Below are 20161 nucleotides of genomic sequence, written 5' to 3'. Positions count from 1 at the left end.
TCTCCAAACACCACTGTGTCTTGCTCAGAGCTGTGTACTATGAAGGTAAAACACAGCAGGTCTTCCCAAGACTCAACAGTTGCTCATACTCTAATTAAAAGAGCTTGGAAGATGTAGAAAAGCACTATCTGGAGATACCTGCTGTAATATTTGCAACACTACAGTATCAAATACCAAGGAAACGCAAATCTAAACTTGACTCCTAACTTCAAAAAGGAGTTACTTTTAAAAAAGAATATATTTTCAATAAATGTATTGTGAACAGTACAAATAGGATAATCCTCTTTCTTGTTGATGTGTATTCACTTGACTATGAAGAGCAGCATTTACCAGATTAACATACATAAACTTAAGGCAAGGCAACATGTTTCATTATTAGCTTTAACTGCTATTGTAACATTTTCATTTCAGTCAAAATCCATACAAGACAACCCAGTTCTACAGAACAACCAAGTGCAATTTGGAAGATCAGAATGGACAAAGTCACACTAATGGTCAAAACAGGGAAACGCCATTACTGGGGCTGTCACTGCCCATACCTATGCTGTGGCTTGGAGTTCCACTAGGACAAAGAGCTAAAATAGAGAGATCATGGCAATAGACATGTTAAAAGTTTAGTGTCCAAGATTCTTAACTGGTAAGTGCTCAGTCCTTTGGGAAGTCAAGCAATTTATCTAGGAGCCTAACTTTACACACTTTTTTGTTGTTGTTTTTTTTTAAAGTTTTGGTTTTGTTCCAGAGGACAAAATGTCTTACATACCCTCCTTCTAGTAAGACACAGCTATCCTTATCTTACCAACCTCTGTGGCTTTCGAAAAAAGTGAAATCAGCTCTACTTATTTTGTAGCCAATAAATAGACGCTTATAGTTTCAAGTAGTGATCTTCACGGCTAGTTCTCCACTTTCAATGCACTAGCAGCAAGTTTCATAGTCAACATATATCAGTGTTCAATTACCAGGAAGTGGGAAAAGCTTCTAAGAAAGGCACCAAGAACTGCTTATGACTGGACAGTGGCCTCCCTCAACATTTAACCAAATGTTATTCAAGCGACTTCTTCGCTGAGTTGGGAGCAAGATTTTTCTGATCTGGCAAGAGTCCAATTAAAATCCCACATGGAAAGCCAGTTTTCCAAAGAGACAGTATGTCAGCCACAGGCTACGTGTACAAGATACTACACTTGCTGGAGCAATGGTCTGAGCCAGCATGTTAAATCCTACCAATTCATACAGATTATATCGCAGGCCACAGAACCTCACCTACCCACTCCTGTAATAGTCCCGTACCTATGGCTGAGTTACTAAATCCTCAGATCTTGATTTAAAGATCTCAAGTTACAGTGACTCTACCATTTAATCTAGTTCAAAATAGCAAGTGACCATGGCCCATGCTGTAGAGGAAGGTAAAAAACCTCCAGGCTCTCTGCCAATCTGACCTGGGGAAAAATTCCTTCCTGACCTCAAATATGGCAATCAGTTAGACCCTGAGCATTTGGGTGAGACCCACCAGCTGCACACCTGGAAAAGAATTCCCTATAGTAACTCAGAGCCCTCCCCATCTAGGGTCTCATTTTTGATGGCTGGAAATACTTGCTAAAAGCAGTCGCAGATGGGCCATATGCCACTGTAGACAACCACATCATACCATCCCCTCCATAAACTTATCAAGCTCAGTCTTGAAACAAGTTAGGGGTTTTTTGCTTCTACTACCCTCCTTGAAAGGCTGTTGCAGAACTTCACTCCTCTGATGTTTAGAAACCTTTGTCTAATTTCCGAATACAATATTCCAGGCGAGGTCTCACCAGTGCCTTGTATAATGGCAACAACACTCCCTTACATCAACTGGAAACACCTCGCCAGATGCATCCTAGTCCTGAATTAGCCTTTTCCATGGTCACATCACATTGGCGACTTATAGTCATTTTGTGATCAACCAATACACCAGGTCTCTCTTCCACCTGTTGTTTCCAACTGATTAAGTCCCCAGCTTATAGCAAAAAGTCTTGTAGTGCATGGCCTTGCTCTTTGCACTATAAAATTTCACCCCATTTCTATTACTCCAGTTTTCAAGGCCATCCAAATCTTCTTGTAGAATATTGCAGTCCTCCTCCACATTCGCAATACTCCCAACTTTGTGTCACCTGCAAATTTTATTAGCATACGCTCACTTTTTGTGCCAAGGTGATTAATGAAAATGTTAAAATAAGATTAGTCCCAAGACCAATTCATGAGAAACTCCACTAGTAACCTCCCTCCAGTCTGACAGTTCACCTTTCAGTATGACCCACTGAACCAGTTCTTTACCCACCTTTCAATTCTTTTATTAATGTCCATCTTCTCCAATTTAGCTAATAAATTTCCCATATGGAACTGTATCAAAGATCTTACTGGAATCCAGGTACATAATATTTACTGCACTTACTTTGTCTAGAAAAATCAGTTATCTTTTCAAAGACAGATCAGATTGGTCTGGCATGATCTCTCTTTTGTAAAACTATGTTGTATTTTACCCCAATTACCATTTACCTCTATTTCCTTAACTACTTTTTCTTTCAAAATTTGTTCTAAGACCTTGCATATAATTGAGGTCAAACTAACGGGCCTGTAGTTTCTTTGGTCACTTTCATTTCTTAAACAAATTTGCAATTCGCCAGAGTATGACTCCCGAGTTTAAGGATTCATTAAAAATCCTTGCTATTGGGATCACAATTTCATGTGGCAGTTCCTTTAATATTCTTGGATGGAGATTATCCAAGTCCCCTGACTTGGTCATTAAATTCTTTGAGCTTGACTTCCAACTCAGATGTGGTAATTTCTACTTCCATATCCTCATTCCCATTAATCACCCTGCCAATGTTTCCAGTCTCATCGTTACTCTTATTAAAAACAGAGGCAAGAATCTGTTTACGCTTTGGGCCATGCCTAAATTATCTTTTATCTCCACTCCATCCTCTGTGCTTCGCAGTCTCACTTCTTCTTTCCTTATTTTCATGGCTAAAGAACCTTTTACTGTTGGTTTTAACTTCGTATGCAAGGTCCAACTCTGCTTGGCTTTTGGCAGTTCTCACTTTTTCCCTATATATTCTGGCTTCCAAGAGGTAGCTTTCCTTGCTGATCCATCCCTTCCTTCCATTCCTTGTAGGCTTTTTGCTTTCTCTTAATAACTTGTTTGAGATGCTTGCTCATCCAGTTTGGCCTACAACCCTGCCCCATGAATTTTTTCCTCTTTGTTCAGATGCAGGCTCCAGGTAGTTTCTGCAATTTTGACTTAAAGTCATTCCAAACCTGCTTCACATTCAGATTTTTTTGTTCTTCAGTCCAGTCCACTTCCCTAACTAATTCCCTTAATTTTGTGAAGTTTGCCCTTTGGAAATCAAGGATCCTAGGTGCAACCCTAGTTATCTAGCCTTCCATTTAGCTTAAACTGAATTAGCTCATGATCACTTGAACCAAGGGTGTCCTCTACAACCAATTCTTCTTTGAGAACCTAGCTACTCACCAATACTAAATCTAAAATGGCATCGCCTCTTGTTGGTTTGGTGACTATTTGGTGAAGAAATCAGTCAGCTATCACATCCAGGAATAGCTGGGCCCTACCATTATTAGTAGCATTTGTCCTCCAATCTATAGCCTCAGAAATTAAAGTCCCTCATAAGCACACAAATCCCAATAATATTTTATTTCATTAAAACCATTAAAGAGGTCTCTGTCCATATCCAAATCAGATCCTGGAGGTCTGTAGCAGACCTCAAGCACTATCCCAGTGGAGCCTCTTATCTTTCTTCTCTGAAGTGATTTTGACCCAAACAGATTCAGTTGTATCCATCCCATCACTCCTAAATTTCTTTACAGTCTACCTCATCATTAATATACAATGCTACTCCATCACCTTTACCTTTTATTTCTGTCTTTCCTGAACAGTACGTACCCTTCAATCCCTGTACTCCAGTCAGACTACTATTCCACCATGTTTCTGTTATCCCTATAATATTGGGTTTCACTTCCTGCACTAATAGGTTTAGTTCCTTCATTTTATTACTTAGACTTCTTGCATGAGAACGTAAAGACATCTTAGTTGTTTCTTATTGGCTTTGCCCAGATTCCTTCTCTGATTAGGTACAGTCATTCTACTGCCAGTATCACCTGACTGTTACTGGCAATTGTACTGGCACTATCTTTCCTCTTGATGTACAATCTCCTACCCTCTGTTGTTCCCTTCTCCTTTGCTGAATCCTCTAGGACTCTATTTTCCTTCCACTTGTTATTAGTATTAGGTGTTGATATAACATGAGCATCTCCACAGATTTCCTAATTTAAAGCCCTTTTAATCAGTTGAGCCAACCTCCATCCTAGAAGTCTATTTCCCTCCCTACTCAGGTGGAATCCACCCCATGAAAACAGTCCTCTAACCATGAATGCCTCACAGAGGCTGAGCATCCAATGCCCTCTTTATAGCACCACTGCCTGAGCAGGCTCACCATAATCACTCTCCTCCTCTAGGAAAAGGTAGTATCCCACTGAAGATCACATGAGCATCCATTTCTTTAAAAACTTTTAAAACTTTTTCCCAGCTTGGCATACTCTTCCTTAGAGAGACTCTAGCAAGATCATTTGTCCCATGTGAAGGAAAAATCAATGGATCTTTTACTATTCCCATTAGGATCCTCTTCAGCCTCAGTTCCACGTCGTATATGTTAGCTCCCAACAGATAGCACACCCTTCTGTTCTCTGGATCAGCTCTGGTGACAGATCTGTCTGCACTTCTTAGTAAGGAGTCTCCAGTCACTCGGACCTGCGCCTTTCTGGTGCTGTCACAATTCTCCGGCCTTCCCCCTTCTGTTTTTTCTGGCTGCAAGTCCTCGTCTTTTGTTCTCATTTGCAATCTTCTGTGAATCTGCTACAGGTATTCTTTTTTTGTGAAGCCAAGTAAGCAGTCAACACAAAGACATGCAGATATAAAACAGTCTCACCAGCTGACCTCTCTCGGCCCGGTTATATACAAGGAATGCCTGAAAGCCATATCAAAAACTTGATTTTTTTTTTTTTAAATTCCTCACTGTACAGACATTGAGCTGCTCACTGACTGCTTTTTGCGTGCAGCAAAACGTTTTGGCTTAACGATCAGTCTAAAGAAGACAGAAGTCATGATCTAGTATCAACCAGGAAGTACTGCAATTACTCTAGTTGAGTCCATTGAAGATGTACCACTCAAGGTCACTGACAAATTTTGCTGCCTAGGCAGTGTTGGGTCATGTGAGGCAATAATGATGATATTATGAAGCACATTGATACAGACAGTGATGCCTTTGGACAACTTCAGTGTCATCACTGAAATGAACAAGGTATCAGACTGCCAACAAAAATTCCTGTTTACCTTGCTGTCGTCATCCCCACACACTTCTATGGCTGCACTATGTAAACCACTTAACAACACGACATAAAATGCTGGTACCGATTCCACGTATGATGTCTACAGCTGATAACAGGTATATAATGGCAAGATTTAGTTCCAGATATTGAGGGATCCTTAAGTTCTGCAATATCACAGGCACTGAAGTTTTTATAGCAAAAGCACAGCTGTGATGGTGCGGTCATGTGATCCGTATGCCTGAGAATAGAATACCAAAGACAGTTTTCTACGGAGAATTGCAACTGGAACTCATTTAGGGACAGACCAAGAAAACATTACAAGGACAATGTTGCAGTGGGGGAGGTTTAGATTGGATATTAGGAAAAACTTTTTCACTAAGAGGGTGGTGAAACACTGGAATGCGTTACCTAGGGAGGTGGTAGAATCTCCTTCCTTAGAGGTTTTTAAGGTCAGGCTTGACAAAGCCCTGGCTGGGATGATTTAACTGGGATTTGGTCCTGCTTCGAGCAGGGGGTTGGACTAGATGACCTTCTGGGGTCCCTTCCAACCCTTATATTCTATGATTCGATGATTCTATGACACTCTCAGGGTCAACCTCCAATCTTGTAATGTAGACTTCAACATCTGGGAGCACTTAGCCCATGACAAGATGCAATAGTGGCAGCTCTGCCACCCTGGACTGAAACATTTTGAGATCTCATGGATTGCTGCAATCAAGGAGAAGCATGCAAGGCATAAAGCTAAAAGCAGAGCACATTCATCTACAATTATCTTCACTGGTGGCACTTGTGTACAGGGCTACAGGTCCAAAATTGGTCTCGAGTCTCTTCTCAGGACCCACAATAAGTGACTGCAGCTCAGCTGTCCCAGTCAACAGAAGACTCCATTACTGTGCAGAACGCTCCCTGAAAATAATCTGGGAGAAAGTTTTACAGAGTTTGATTGCAGATGCTGTCTCAGAAGTTCAACATCTGGATTATCTCTACCTCCATTAGTTTACCAAGACGGGGAATTAGAAATTCAAGGAAATTCTCAAGCTATTTTTAAGTTTTAAATAATTGCTGGAAAACCTGAGTATTATCCCAATCAGCTGACTGTAGGAACTGAATGCTGCACAAGTTACCAATGGCCCATTTTTCCTAACCATGTATTTTCTTTATTAGCAAATTGAACTAAAACTACAAAGTTGTGATTTCTAATAGGAACCAGAAAAATCATCTAAATGAATCTGGCTTCCAGGTTGGTGATTTTCCAGACTTACCAGGAAAGTTTGCCTGAAGTTTCTTGTAAATCATTATGTTTTATATGAAGAGCTGTCTGACTAAAGTGGATAGCCGCAAACAGGACAGTAATCCCTATATGCCAGTTACAGGTGGTAAACATATGCCATGAGCTAGCTGCACATGTTCTCAGTGTAAGTTAGAAATTGTAAACTTGATTGTTACTTTACTTCCGAGTCAGGGATTTCTGAGGTTGTGGTGTGGAGACTGAGTTGCAACAGATTCACATGACTATGATGTAGCCATGGTGGCATGTAGAATGGACTTCCATCTTCAACGGTCCCTTGCAAGTTTTCTTTCTTTGACAAGATCAGCGTAGGAGGATCCGAGCTGCTTAAATCCCTAATTGCATCTTCCGATCTCATGCGTGATTAGCCTTGCACTCCACTTCCTTCAACCGTAGCTCTATAAAACTTCTGTAAAAGCATATCTTCTTCTGCATGTTGGGCATGACCCCAGCATTGAAGTCTTGTTCTCAACTGGTGCAAGACTGCAGCAAGCCAGGATCATTCAAGTACCTCGTTTGACAAAAATCAAACCAATCAATGTTAAGAATACACCGTAACTTCTGACACTGAAAAAAAATTTAGTTTCCTCTCAACTGGTTTTAATGGCCACGATTCTTTTCCACATAACAGTTATCATGACTACAATATTGAACACTCATATCTCAGTTGTCACACAGGCATCTTGCCACCCAAACCGAGGCCTTGGAAGATGCTGAAACATCATTTATGCAAGACCAATCCAACGTGCGACTTCTTTGGTAATAAAACCTCCTGCTGACAACTGAATACCCAGATAGATACAACTATTCACCCATTCAATGTCATTGCCATCTACATGCATCAGCAGCAGATCGTTCATTTCCATTTTATAGGAGGCATGCATAGCTTTGGTTTTACCACCACTGATCTTGCGTCCCATAGATTCTGCAGTTTTTTGCAGCATTAACTATAGAAGGTAAATAATCTCTCCAAGACAGTATCAGCTGCATAACTGAGTTGCTCTAAAGATGAATCTTTAAATTTCACACCACCTACTTTGGCCTCAATCAGTTCTGTCTATTAGATAGTCTATTAGAACATTAAACACAGAAGAGAGAATGTATTCCTGGTGTACCCCCAGTTCTACTGAAAACCATCTGTAATAGAACCATTGACCCTCACACAATGAAATGTATCATGGTACAGTTCCTCCACTAGGCAAATTAAGTCCTCAAGCATGCCATAATGGTATAGCAATATCCACAGTGCTGATGGATGCATTGAGTCAAAATCAGCTGCTAAGTCCATAAATGTGATTTCAGTTTCCTTTGTCACTCTAGCTGCTCTTTAACATTCCATGGAGCATATATATTTGGGGTAGCCAAGCCACAGCATGTAAGCCACATGCAACTTTACAAGAGTTGAAGTGAGGCTCTTGGAGCCCCTTTCCCCATTCTGGTAGGCAGAAATGTTTGGGGGAGTTTGGGGCTTCTGCCCAGCAGAGGGGGTGGGTGTGTGTGTGTGTGTGTGTCTCAGGGTTTCAGTCCCATGGGAGGCGCCTACTGGTGTGCCCTGGCTCTCGAACTTCTGAAGAGTGTCATATACAGCTTGGAAGGTCAGTAAATTTGGCCATCATTGATATATAGCATGGATTGTCGATTGACCTGGATGGTTCTCCCTCATTTTTAGGTTGAGACAGTATTTCTATCAGTTCAGTTGTATGATCATAAGCACCTTCCCTGGGATTGACAGCAGCGTTATTCCTCTATAATGTGAGCAAACTGAATGGTCTCCTCCCACACCTTTCAAAAAAGGATGTAGGCCCTTTTCCAATCTTCTGGAATATGACTGGTTTCCCAAATTTTTAAGGCAACTCTATGAAGCCAGTGAACTAAACCATACCCTTCAGCAGTTCTGATTAAATAATGTCAGTACCAGGTGATTTATTACTTCGTAACTGGTCGACTGCAAATCTAGTGTCACCAGCCTGTTTTCTGCTGGGTTCATTTGTTAAGGACTCTGTTCTGACCTTCCAGTGCATCCATTCTGCACCATGCCTCTTTTTTCCTCCCATAATTTGATGGCCTCCTCAGTAATCCAGCTGCTGCTTCTTTATTGTCCTTAGCCCCAGTTTTCCAGCAACCTGTGACAGAATCCTGAAATGAAGTCCACTCTTTCTCCATGGTAGTCATCCAATATAGAATATTTGTTGGAAATCGCTACCGTCTGACTATTGGCGATCACTTCACTATACCACTGGTTCTTTGTTCCCAGAGCTGGTCCCAATCTGGATAAAGTGGGAGGGTTGGGCAATGACCTGGCAAGCCAGCCGCGTAAAACATCTCTAGCTTCACCAGCAGCAGAGCTGGAGCTATTTGATGTAAGTTACTGAACTGGATCCAGATCTGCTACAATTAAGACAAAGGACTTCAGAGATTTGACATCCAAACTCTCTGTGGCTCAGCTTTGATTAGTAAGAGTCAGCCCAGCCATGGACTACCTTCTATCTTCTGTAAACTTGTCATATGGAAGGCTGTCATTTAGTAATACCAACTATCTTGGATTTCTCCAATTTTGGCAGATTTCCTCAGAGAGGCAAATACAGCTAAGCTTGGCCTCTATGGTACTCAGAGGTTTCCCTGAGTATCACGAGACAAAAGTTCCCATGGAAACCTAGGAAACCTGAAGGAGGAATTACACAGATTGAGTGAAGAATGTGTAGTAGAGAAATACAATAGTGAAAAAAATCTGAAAAACTAACTTCTACCAGCACTGAAACTATTTGCATAGATGACGAAATGCTTTTATCCATCATATTTGCATGCTAAAATATTGTTTTCAGAACCTGTGAGAGACAATAATTCCTTGAATTCTGTAGGTAAGTAATCCTGAAATGTATAAATATTTAATATTTCACATATGTATCTCCAGACTTCACTATGGCTACACCAAAGCAGAGAAAGCTAGAACTTTTAGTAATTTGGGTTGAGAGAGAATTCACATGCAAGCTTTGCTTTTATAGCCTGAAAAATGTTAGCATTTTTAGTTGAAAGAAAAATCATGAAGCAACAATGTTCTGTTGTCTCCTGCAGAGTGAAGGATAGTAAGGAGACTATGCACTGAGCCAAACCCCAGATGGAAGCAGGGCACTGGAATAGATGGACCTCCTAATCTGTGCGGGATGGAAATTCCTGGAATCCCACTTTGCTACAGGCCCAAATACCTATTCCAGTTGTGGTCTCTGTGTTCTGGACATTAAAAAAAAAAAAATCTCACTATCATACAAGTTATCAAAGAGGTGTATCATGGTGCCCCCCCATGATCATGGTAAAGTATATTATACGCCAGCTCTCTTGCAATGGAGAAAGAAAAGGAAGTCAACTCTTGAATGTTAAATGTGCTAGGATGCATGCTATCTTGTTTATGCAGCTGTCAGATGGCTGGACCTTTCATGAATACAGTGAGGCAAGGCACCAAAACAGATGTTGGGGGTCGGGGGAAATAGTCCCTATTTTTAGAGATGCTGAGCATCCATAAAACACGCTGACTTCAATGGGAGCTACTCCATGCTCTGCACTTAGGTTTATAAGTGGCTTAATTTTTCATATATGTGCACTTTGGATAGTAATTTTAGGTGCACACACTGTGAAAATCATCGTCCAAGTTAAGTCATCCTAAGACAATGAGCGTCAATTCTAGCTAGAGTTAATCACTTACTACATGCTCTGAATAATGAAGAATCAAACAAACAGTGACATTTTATATCTAAAATTCAATCTCCCCAGAACTGGGAAGGATGGTGGTCTGTTTCAGTGAGAGTTCAGATAGTCCATACAAGTTCAATCTGATACTGTATCTATCACAGAATAAGTCAGAAAACGTAATTCTGTTTTTTAGTGCCATGACAATAGCAAGGGATTCCAAACAAACATTTTACACAACTGTAATCAGACAGCCAAGAAGGTAGCTGTTTAAGATTTTGTTTTAGTGATTTACTCTTGGCAATTGATGTGATTAGAGAGCCTGTATTATACTGCGGTTTGACTTTTAGACACAAAAAAGTGATCAACCTTCCTTTTGGTGGGAAATAAAAACAGATGAAGACTCCTGGCTAAAACATGAAGTTCTGATTTTTTTCTTACTTCTAAGTAAGGAACTTCGGCAGAACTTCATGGAGAACAGAGAAGTCCGGGACAGGCGCTCCAGGCATAAGACACTGGGGATAATTACCAGTTGTTGAAATGCTTGCTTACCAGAAAATGCTGAAAAAGGAGCAACTAACTGTACACTTCTTGTCAGAATGCTGACCAGAGGCTGCATGTCATGACAGGACTGAAAGGGAAGGTTGAACTCCTAGCCACCTGAAAACCTCAAACTCTTTTCTCAAAGACAGATGAGCACACAGAAGGGCAACAGTAAAACCACTTAAGTCAAACTACTAACAACCAACAAACACCACAGTAATCATGAAAGAGACCATGGGGATTGTTCTGCATTGCGAAGAATAAACCCTGTAAAGGTTCCATTAAGTATGTCGTTACCTTGGCTTGGAGTCTGCCTCCTAATGTTGACCTGGCATGATAGATCACAATGAGAACATCACCTTGGACGGTTATACCCAATTGGATTATGGCTTTGCCATCCTCAGTTTTGAAGTCTCTGAAGAAAAAGCACATCTCATGTTAAGTTTCAAGAAAAACAACTGCTTTGAAATTGATGTGTTTTTACCTGTTCTGTCTGGTTACTCCAGGTCCTTCTAGGCAATTTAGAAATTTCAGAACTTTGTTTTACTATGGAACTAGGACTTGATATTTCAGAAAGTAACGTCTTTTTTAGAAATTGTCCCTCTCCCCACAGGAGACTGAGGACCATCTAGACCAGCCTACTATCTTGCACAGTGGCAAAGAATCAGATTGCTGTTACCACACTATTGAGCTGACCATAAAACTAGTTACCACACTACTGCACGCGTCACAGCAGTGAGACACTAGGTCTTCCTAATGCCCATTCCTACTGCTCTCCTTAGCTTATTGCTAGGTTAGATAGATTATCTCCCAAATTTGCTTCACACTCAGTGCCCCCCTCTCAAGGAGGAGCAACCACCTTTCCCAGCTTCTATAACAGTATGTAGCTCTGCCCCTTGAAAGGATCAATTTCATAGCTGCAGAGAGCTGTGGGTGAGGTCTGAGCAGGCATGTGAAAGTTGTCAGGGGCAAAATGACAGACCATCATGCTGGTAGCACAGATGCATCTGCACATGCTGGGTTCCTGAAAGACCACTGCTGAGCTGTGGTCTTCCACCACTTTTCCAGTTCATCTCTCTGCGAAGCTCTCCTAATCCAGTGTGTTTAGAAGGTGCAACCCCATTTGTATCCCCTATTTTTAACTCCCGGAAGCAGGCCTGACCTTCAAATGTCAGTGGAATCTTTCTCTGCTCCTCCTTACCACCAGAGTTTGGGATTTGAAATAGAAGATTACAATAATATGCTGCTGGTACCAGTTCTCTTCCTGCCTAGGTCCCAGACTCTCCCAGAAGCATAACTCTGACACTTTCACATTCAAATTGCCAAGACTACAGCAATCCTGCTCAGCTCAATCTGCTCCTGGAAGAGCTGACAGGAACTGTTGCTGTGTAACAGTATGAATCCAGTTGAATTTAGGAAAATAATTCAGGAGAGTCTTCCGATTAAGAGATCATGTGGGAAAAACACAGCCATTTTAAATCAAAACGGAGTTGCTGCCATTTCTATACTGTCTTTCCCCAGTTCCGGTGCTGCTTTTAATCACTGAGCCAAAGCTGAAAACAAGTTGCTAATCTCTGTTGTGAGCTCCTGATCTCATTTTAAATGGCCAAGTTTTAATAGGGATGTATTGACTTGACATATAGAATTTCACTAGGCACAACCTTAACACATGCTATATCTATCCCCTGCACAATACCAAGGGTTTAAATGCGAGTCTGAATACGAACTATCCGCTGCTCTGAGACTGTGTATGGAGTTAGGCCTTCCAGACAGAACTTGGGTAGAGTATCCCCAGGTCTGCCCTCAGTGACCCCAAGCAAAGGCAGAACAGACCGGTTCTTTCCATGCAAGATTTGTATGAAAGGTGTATTCGCTGCACTGGCACAGTAATCTTTGGGGAGCAATGTTTCAGTATTAAAACAGCTCCAGAAAGAGTTCAACCTTAAGTTTAGGAAACAAGTTACAACCTGCACTTACTTCATTTTGTCATATTCCTGTGAAGTAGTAGTCACTCTTTCATCCCCAACATAAACTTCACAAAAAGGCCTACAGCCATTTCGCAGCTTGCTGAACAGAGGAACTGGTGTCATGGTAATTGATTTGATAAGGATTGGCTTGCTGTGAGGAATAATGGGTTCTTCTGAAATCATGTCACACATGTACTCTATATACCTGTCAAAACAAGAGGTATTCGTTCAGAAAAACAATACAGCCTAGAAATGCATGATTCAAAACTTACCTTGTCATTGTAAATATTCAATTCAACAGTGTTGCATGACACCATTACTCATAAGCATAAGGGAGTGCATTTAACAGCACATTAGGAAACTTAAGTCTGATTTTATCTATTTCAAAGTCAACCTTGCATGGAAAGAATGAAACAGAGAAAAGGGGAAAACAATTTAAATGTGTATGTCTAAACACATTTCACCCATGGCCAAAGGAGAGTTACTACAGCTGTATCCATGCACAAATTCCCATATTGTTCTAACTTAGGCACCTATATGGCCCCCATCAACAGTAGTTGAGTGCCTCAGTCTTCAAAGCATTTCTCCTCCCAACACCCCTGTGAGGTGGGGGATATGCTAATATCCCCATTGTACACATGGGGAACTGAACCACAGAGGGACCAATAAAGGTCACATAGGAAGTCTATGATAGAGCAAGGAATTTCACCCAGCTCTGTCAAATCCCAGACAAACATTCTAACCTCCAGACCATGCTTGGATTCATCCTGGTCAGAATGCACTGACTATTTCAGTAGTGGGGCTTTAAAAAACTTAACCAATTTTAACCAAGTCGTATCTAATTTAAATAATTCTAAACTGTAGTGTACAATTTTGCTCCTCTGCAGTTTGCTAATCCACACACCTCCTTTTCAGAAATCTCTTTATTCTGAAAGGCAAAGATTTATTGGCAGATCCTCTAGTGAAGTCACTTGTTACTTAGATTTCAGTACTTTTACAAAATCTAAATACAGTAGACCTGAAAAACTCAAGTTATACTACAGTTGCCAAAATAGATGATACAATGCATCAAAATGATATGCATTTACTCTTTTTAAAGTAGTATGTATCCTCTTATTCACTAAATATGCAATGAACTGACTTCAAGTTAGTACTTGTTATACTTTTGGATTCTGTAAGTCTGAAGAGTGCTCAGACAGCTGGAACTTACGTCCACAATGAACAAGCTATACTTTTTGTCTCTTCTACATTTGAGACTATAGGTTATACTTTGCTTTGTAAAGAAGTATTTAGGACAGTTTTCATTTCAAGCATTTTACAACCTCAGCTTTCATTCTTAATGTAGTTCCAACACACATCATGTTGATTTGTTCAGTAATTAGGGTCACATGAAAAATACAAAGATCTTGCAGAATTCAAAATTTACCCAGTTCTATAGAATAGGAGTACTTGCGGCACCTTAGAGACTAACATATTTATTTGAGCATAAGCTTTCGTAAGCTACAGCTCACTTCATCGGATGCATTCAGTGGAATTGAGCTGTAGCTCACGAAAGCTTATGCTCAAATAAATATGTTAGTCTCTAAGGTGCCGCAAGTACTCCTTTTCTTTTTGCGGATACAGACTAACATGGCTGCTACTCTGAAACCAGCTCTATAGGTGACTCATTTGGTTTTTCACGTTTTATCATTCTAACAGGCTAATTCCTAAATCAACTACCTTGCCCTACAAATTGGTGTGCTAATTTTTTTTTTTTTTACAGTACATGTTCATATGTAGATTTGCTTCAACAATGCTTTGAAGAGAGATTGATACTGTACCTTTTATGAGAAGGCCAAATGCCAGGTGGACAGCGTTTCATACTGAACATATAAACCGCAGCCTCCGCAGTAGTGAAGAGACGGCAAAAACATAAAAAAGAGCAAACTACAACAGCAGATGCTGCTCTTCCATCCTACAAAAAATTGTGACCTAAAGTTATTAAACCTAGTTGAAAATGTTAAGAAAATTACTGAAGAACATGCCTGTCTACACAAGAAGCCAAGTTCATATCCTTTATTTCAAGTTATGAACTAGGCATAATTTAAGTTGATAATGGCTGGTTTTTGAACCACGGTTTTACTAATAAGGCTTTAATGTCGTGGGATCAGTGGCAAATTTCTTTAATAATTAAAATTAAATGTTTTTAAAGATGAAACATAAAAGCTAAGCAAGAAATAAACTGAATTAATTGCTCATTTGAATGCTAGCAATAACTGAGTAGCTACTAACTTGAGCTTTATATTATCTCAGAGTTCTGAGTGTTCATTTTCTTAGCATCAGTACCCAAATTTTTAACCACATTGTCTGGCTGCTGAGTGGGAGATCCATTTTAGGCACTTCTTCTGCTGACAAGTTAAGGGGCTTCCATTACAGCGCCAGTAAGCCTTGAGGTGCACAGGAATAACCAGCAAAGCCATGCAGTTAACATTGGCTCCAATTCCTGCCCAGCAATACATCTTTGGTAATTATTCATATTTAGAGGAACACAGAGGGAAGTCTGAGACATTACAGAAAAATTCTTGAGCAAAAATGTCATTTTGACAGGGCAAAACATTCAGGAAATGCAACACGATTAAGACCACATAAGAGAAAGAAATAGTTAATTGGTAAACAAGTCTCTGATGACAGAGCTTTGCACTTCATACAGAAGCTTGATAATTTACAGAACGGAAACAGGAGAAATGTCAATATAAGGGGGTTGTGAAAAAGAAAAGCATGTACTTCAGTTAATTTGTCCCACCACATTTTGATGGGAAGGTGGTGACTGAATATAGTAACAAAGCTAGTGCTTGGATCAGAAGTCATTAAGAGAGTAATCCAATGCAAAAAAAAGTCTGAGCCTGCTGAACTCTGAAGATCTCTCCCCCACACCCTCCCAACAACTTCAAAGCAAGTTAACAGATTATGGCTACATTATTTCACAGTAGGAGTGCAACCTTCTTAAAATACTATGTACATCAGCAAAATATGAATTTCAGTAGCACAGGTCAAATATAGCCATTTGGTGAACTATTTAAACTGGAAGGCTTATTTAAATGAAGTCATTGTAGTTTTATCATCGAGTTCTAAACGTGACTGTTCATTAACGATGACCATCATTCTGTCTGCATAAACCCCAAGTTATTAGGCTTTACTACAGGTGAACACGTAAGGGAGGGGGTATAATGGTGCAGTGCAGCCTCCTGACAGCTACTTCATTCTATGGGCTAGAATGGCAGCTTCTGCACCAATTGTGAAGGAATGGTAGGGCCACTGGATGTGTTATTAGAAATCCCATAGCCCCTCTAAGTCCAGAAGGCCCTTCGTTAAATGTGGCTTACGTGGGGCAAAAAGCTTTACTTGAGGTTTCCACATAAAGATTACTTACTTCTAAAGTAGCAGGGCTTATATTATGAAATACAGTGTTACTGGTTCATTCAGGGGAGGCCTTGCACAAATACATGGGTAAAGAAGAATTATAAATCCTTTACATTAATCCTTAATTTTGTTTTTCCAGCTCCTTGCATGCTGTTTCACCTCTATGGGGAAATATCAACAGAACTACGATCATCATTAAGACACTATCTAGTTCTCTGAAGTTTGTTTAGCTCCTGGATCACAGCTTCAGAATGAAAGACACTTTAGGCTTATGCAGTTACTCAGAAAATTTACTGTATCTTCTAATTAAAACCACCAGTTCGGAGACTTCTTTTGTTTTTCTGGTTTCTAAACAGAGGAACTTCTAGTAAGAAGAATCTGAGATCTGCATATGGCAGGTATTGCTCTTTTCTATTAAAGTAGAGGAATTTATGCCAGTACTATGTGGAGTGTCTGACCTGCAGCCATACCTCACTCAAGCTTTCCATCATGTCACATCTCAAACAGGGCTGAACCATGTATGTGCATTAAAAAGAGATCTCCATAGACTATTGCAAGAAATGGTGTTAACTCATGAGATATCACTCCTGAGTCTGTACTGAAACAGTGCCTTAAGCATGGTATTTAGAGACACTACACTGGTGGAGGTACCATCTTAGATGTCAACTAGACTCCTAAACACACATGGAATTTTTAAACAATCACAGTTTTTCCTGTGAGAGCTGTGCATTAACTAAAGTTGTACTGGGAAGCAAAAAGGGAATGTATTTAACTTTTCTTCTTCTTGACCTATTGAACACCAAATTGGTGCAAGTTACACTATTTTACCACATAAGCTCCTTTTTTTTTTTCCCCCCAAAAGAAAACACACACGTAGACTGCTACAGAATTGGCTTAAGACTGTAAAAATCAATGTTACTCATAAAAAAGGATTAATACTGCAATCCTCACTGTCACCAAAAGCTGGACTAGATGAAAAATTTCAGATGTACCTACTACTTACAAGGCAGTGTACAATGCAAACTTTTTTGTGATCTTGCTTTAGCCATAAATGCATGTTCTTGCAAATGCTGTAAAGGTTTTGAAGATTTGGTGCACGTCTTGCTGGCCAACCACATTCAGAAACCTGGGTTGGGGAATGAGGTAAGAGGTAAGAAAATAAAAGTGACTACTACAACACTTATATAAGCTGTAACAACAACAAATTGGCAGTTCTGCATGTAAATATTAAATCCAAGAACAAATTTAAACAGGAGCAGTCTCAAATGAGATCTTAATTTGGATAAGCTCTTCACAATATTCAGCCCGAAAGGTCCTTAATCCTGACTGTTGTCTCTGGGTGCTACAGCAATACAAATAAACAGCTACAACATGAAGTTGCACAAGGCTGTTTAAATATCGGGGGTAAGTCTATGTTACAATAAAAACCACACTGCACCAAGTCTCAGAGGCTGGGTCAGCTGGCTCAGGTGGAGGGGCTACAAAATTGTAGTGTACACGTTTGAGCTCGGGCGGAAGCATGGGCTCTGAGACCACCCACATCATGGGGTCTCAGACCCCAGGCTCCAGTTTGAGTCTGAACATCTACACAGTAATTTACAGACCCGCAGCCTGAGCCCCGTGAACCGGAGTCAGCTGATCCAGCCCAGCTGTGGCTGTACTGTGGGTCTTTTATTGAAGCATAGACAGACTCCCAAACACACTACGTAATCCTCCTAAAAAGACTGTCTTAATGTCAGGGTCAGAAAAAATTGGCAGAACGGAGAGTTCTGCTGACTTAGGCAGGTTCTGGGCACCCAGAAACTATATTAGAATGGGAGAAGCTATTACATTAGAAAGGGAGTCAAAATAAGCTGGGAGAGGATTCAAAACTAGCATTAACTTCAACTGTAATGAACGCAAAAGACAAGAAAGTTCTGAGAAAGTCTTGTATTGGTGGATAAGCATAGGAGCGAGAACTTAAGCATGAATTAGAGAAATAGCTGCCTGCCAGGCCTAGATTATCCACAGATGAGGAAACATCCATTTTGCAATGGCTAGTCAGCGGAGTATTGAAGTTATAAGCATGTTGTGTTCCTCTGTGATCGTAACATCACAATGAGTCTCAAAGGTGAGTCTTTCTGGACACTGAAGGAGTCTTGAATGCTATTAGCTTCTGACATGGCTGCTTTCATTCAGCAGGATACTCTAAATTTAGAAACTGTCTTCTTTTTGTGTCCACAACAATGAATTAATGAGTCCAATTTGTAGCATGACTATATTGTGGAGACAAAATTTTTGCCCTGCTAATATCCAGAGAATTAAGTAGCATGTCCTTTAGGTGTATGAGGTTCAAACAAAGATGAAAAGAAAAAGCTTCCGGATTCAAGGGAAACAAAGAGCTTATTTTCCAGAATAAATTTCTGTGTGTGAAGGAAACCTTGTTTTCATAGGTCTTCAAATACCTCTGGCTATTGATGGGAACCTTATCAAGATCAGTTTGAGCAACAGCATTTGACAAGTGCAGATCCACACTTACCTTCTGACTACAATGGAACAAGGAAGGACCATGTCACTGACCGGCTAAATGAACAGTAAGGCCTGACAAACAGGAGGTCACTTAAGGCTTTGGATTTGCCAATTTCAAACAGTGCCTTCACCCATGCCAAGAAGGCTCGGGCTGTTACTGCATGGGCAAACAAACACTTTAAATATGCCTGCTAAGGAACTGTATATCTTATGGGTAGACTCGAGTTTTCTGTCCAGGGAATGAGATTTCTGTAAACTGCAAATGTGATTTGAATTGGAAACTTTGGATAAAGTTAGACTTTTTTTTTATTATTAATTATTATTATTATTATTATTATTAAAGGAAAAATGGTGCATTTGGAGGACCTTTTTAAATTTTTTTTAGTGTTGGAGGCATGTTGCTGATAAAGCTCTTACTTTCAGGATTTTTCCAAATGCATTATGGGTCACAATAATCTTAGCATTAACATTGTGCACCCCAGAAACCTTTAGGCGAAGACCCTAAAGATCCCTCAATCTTTCAGGCTTAGTCACTTTCCAGGCAGCTTTAGGCAAACAGCTCATCCTCCCCATCTGAATTCTAATCCTCAGGCTCCCATTTGCAGACAGAGGGAATTCTCTTTTAGGTCTGAGGTGCTACCTCGTGTCCTTCTATGGCGAGAAGGGGACTTGTGGGAAGAAGGGGTAAATGGCAAGGACAGGCCAATGGAAAGCACGGTGCTGGGCAGACACATGATTTGGGGGGAGAAGGGGGCAGAGGAATATTATTTAACTCTTATATGGATGAAGAAGGGATGTTAATGGAGAGATCCCATCTCACAGCTAAAGGTCCAAGAAGGGACCTGGAATAGATGAGACTTCCAGACTATCCAATACTAACACAGAGAAGGGCAGGCTGGGTTATGCTGCATCCACCATTTCAGGAAGCAGCAAGGAGTAGGCATGGCTAGATCGCTCACTTGAGCGAGGGCGACATTTGTGGGCTGGGTCCAGATGGAAGAGAAAGATGGAAAAAGGAGAAATCCCAGTAGCGAAGCCATCATAAGTAGCCCCCACGGCAGTGAGGGAAGCCTCTGCAAACAGGTGGAACACAGGTTTGTTCCTGAACCTCATGTACTATATACATATACGGAGGTTCTGGGTGCCTAGATGTTTCTTCAGCAAAGCTACACCATTCCAGTAAGTGGAAAAATCCTTCCTATTACCAAGTCTGAATTGGTGGTAAAAGCATGGCAGAGGTAATGTTGCCATGAGACCTTTAACTTTTGTAATTGCTCATTTGTGAGTTTAACTATGCATCCTAAACATTGGATTGCAGAAAACTGTAGCATGTAATACAACAAGAAGTGGTAGATCTACTCAATTTATTGTGTTCAAAGACCTACTAAAGGAAAAAAATCAATATGCA

At 40.5% G+C, this 20161-nt stretch overlaps 1 protein-coding gene across 4 annotated transcripts in view; it reads right to left on the bottom strand.

Annotated features, from left to right (window-relative positions):
* Nucleotides 1-20161, bottom strand: part of GAK (cyclin G associated kinase) — a 142363-nt gene that overhangs the window by 40416 nt on the left and 81786 nt on the right. For all 4 annotated transcript variants that reach the window (XM_048851459.2, XM_048851456.2, XM_048851457.2 and 1 more), the window contains 4 exons: nucleotides 17249-17371; nucleotides 14667-14800; nucleotides 12857-13051; nucleotides 11177-11294 (listed from right to left, as the gene is read on the bottom strand). In XM_048851459.2, the coding sequence (XP_048707416.1) occupies nucleotides 11177-11294; nucleotides 12857-13051; nucleotides 14667-14800; nucleotides 17249-17371 (570 nt within the window). The remainder of the gene's footprint in view (nucleotides 1-11176; nucleotides 11295-12856; nucleotides 13052-14666; nucleotides 14801-17248; nucleotides 17372-20161) is intronic.

This window comes from Caretta caretta, chromosome 5 (assembly GCF_965140235.1).
Source record: "Caretta caretta isolate rCarCar2 chromosome 5, rCarCar1.hap1, whole genome shotgun sequence".
In the NCBI taxonomy this organism is placed as follows: Eukaryota; Metazoa; Chordata; order Testudines; family Cheloniidae; genus Caretta; species Caretta caretta.
Note: the sequence above shows the minus strand (reverse complement) of the source record. Positions and strands in the feature narration are given on the sequence as shown.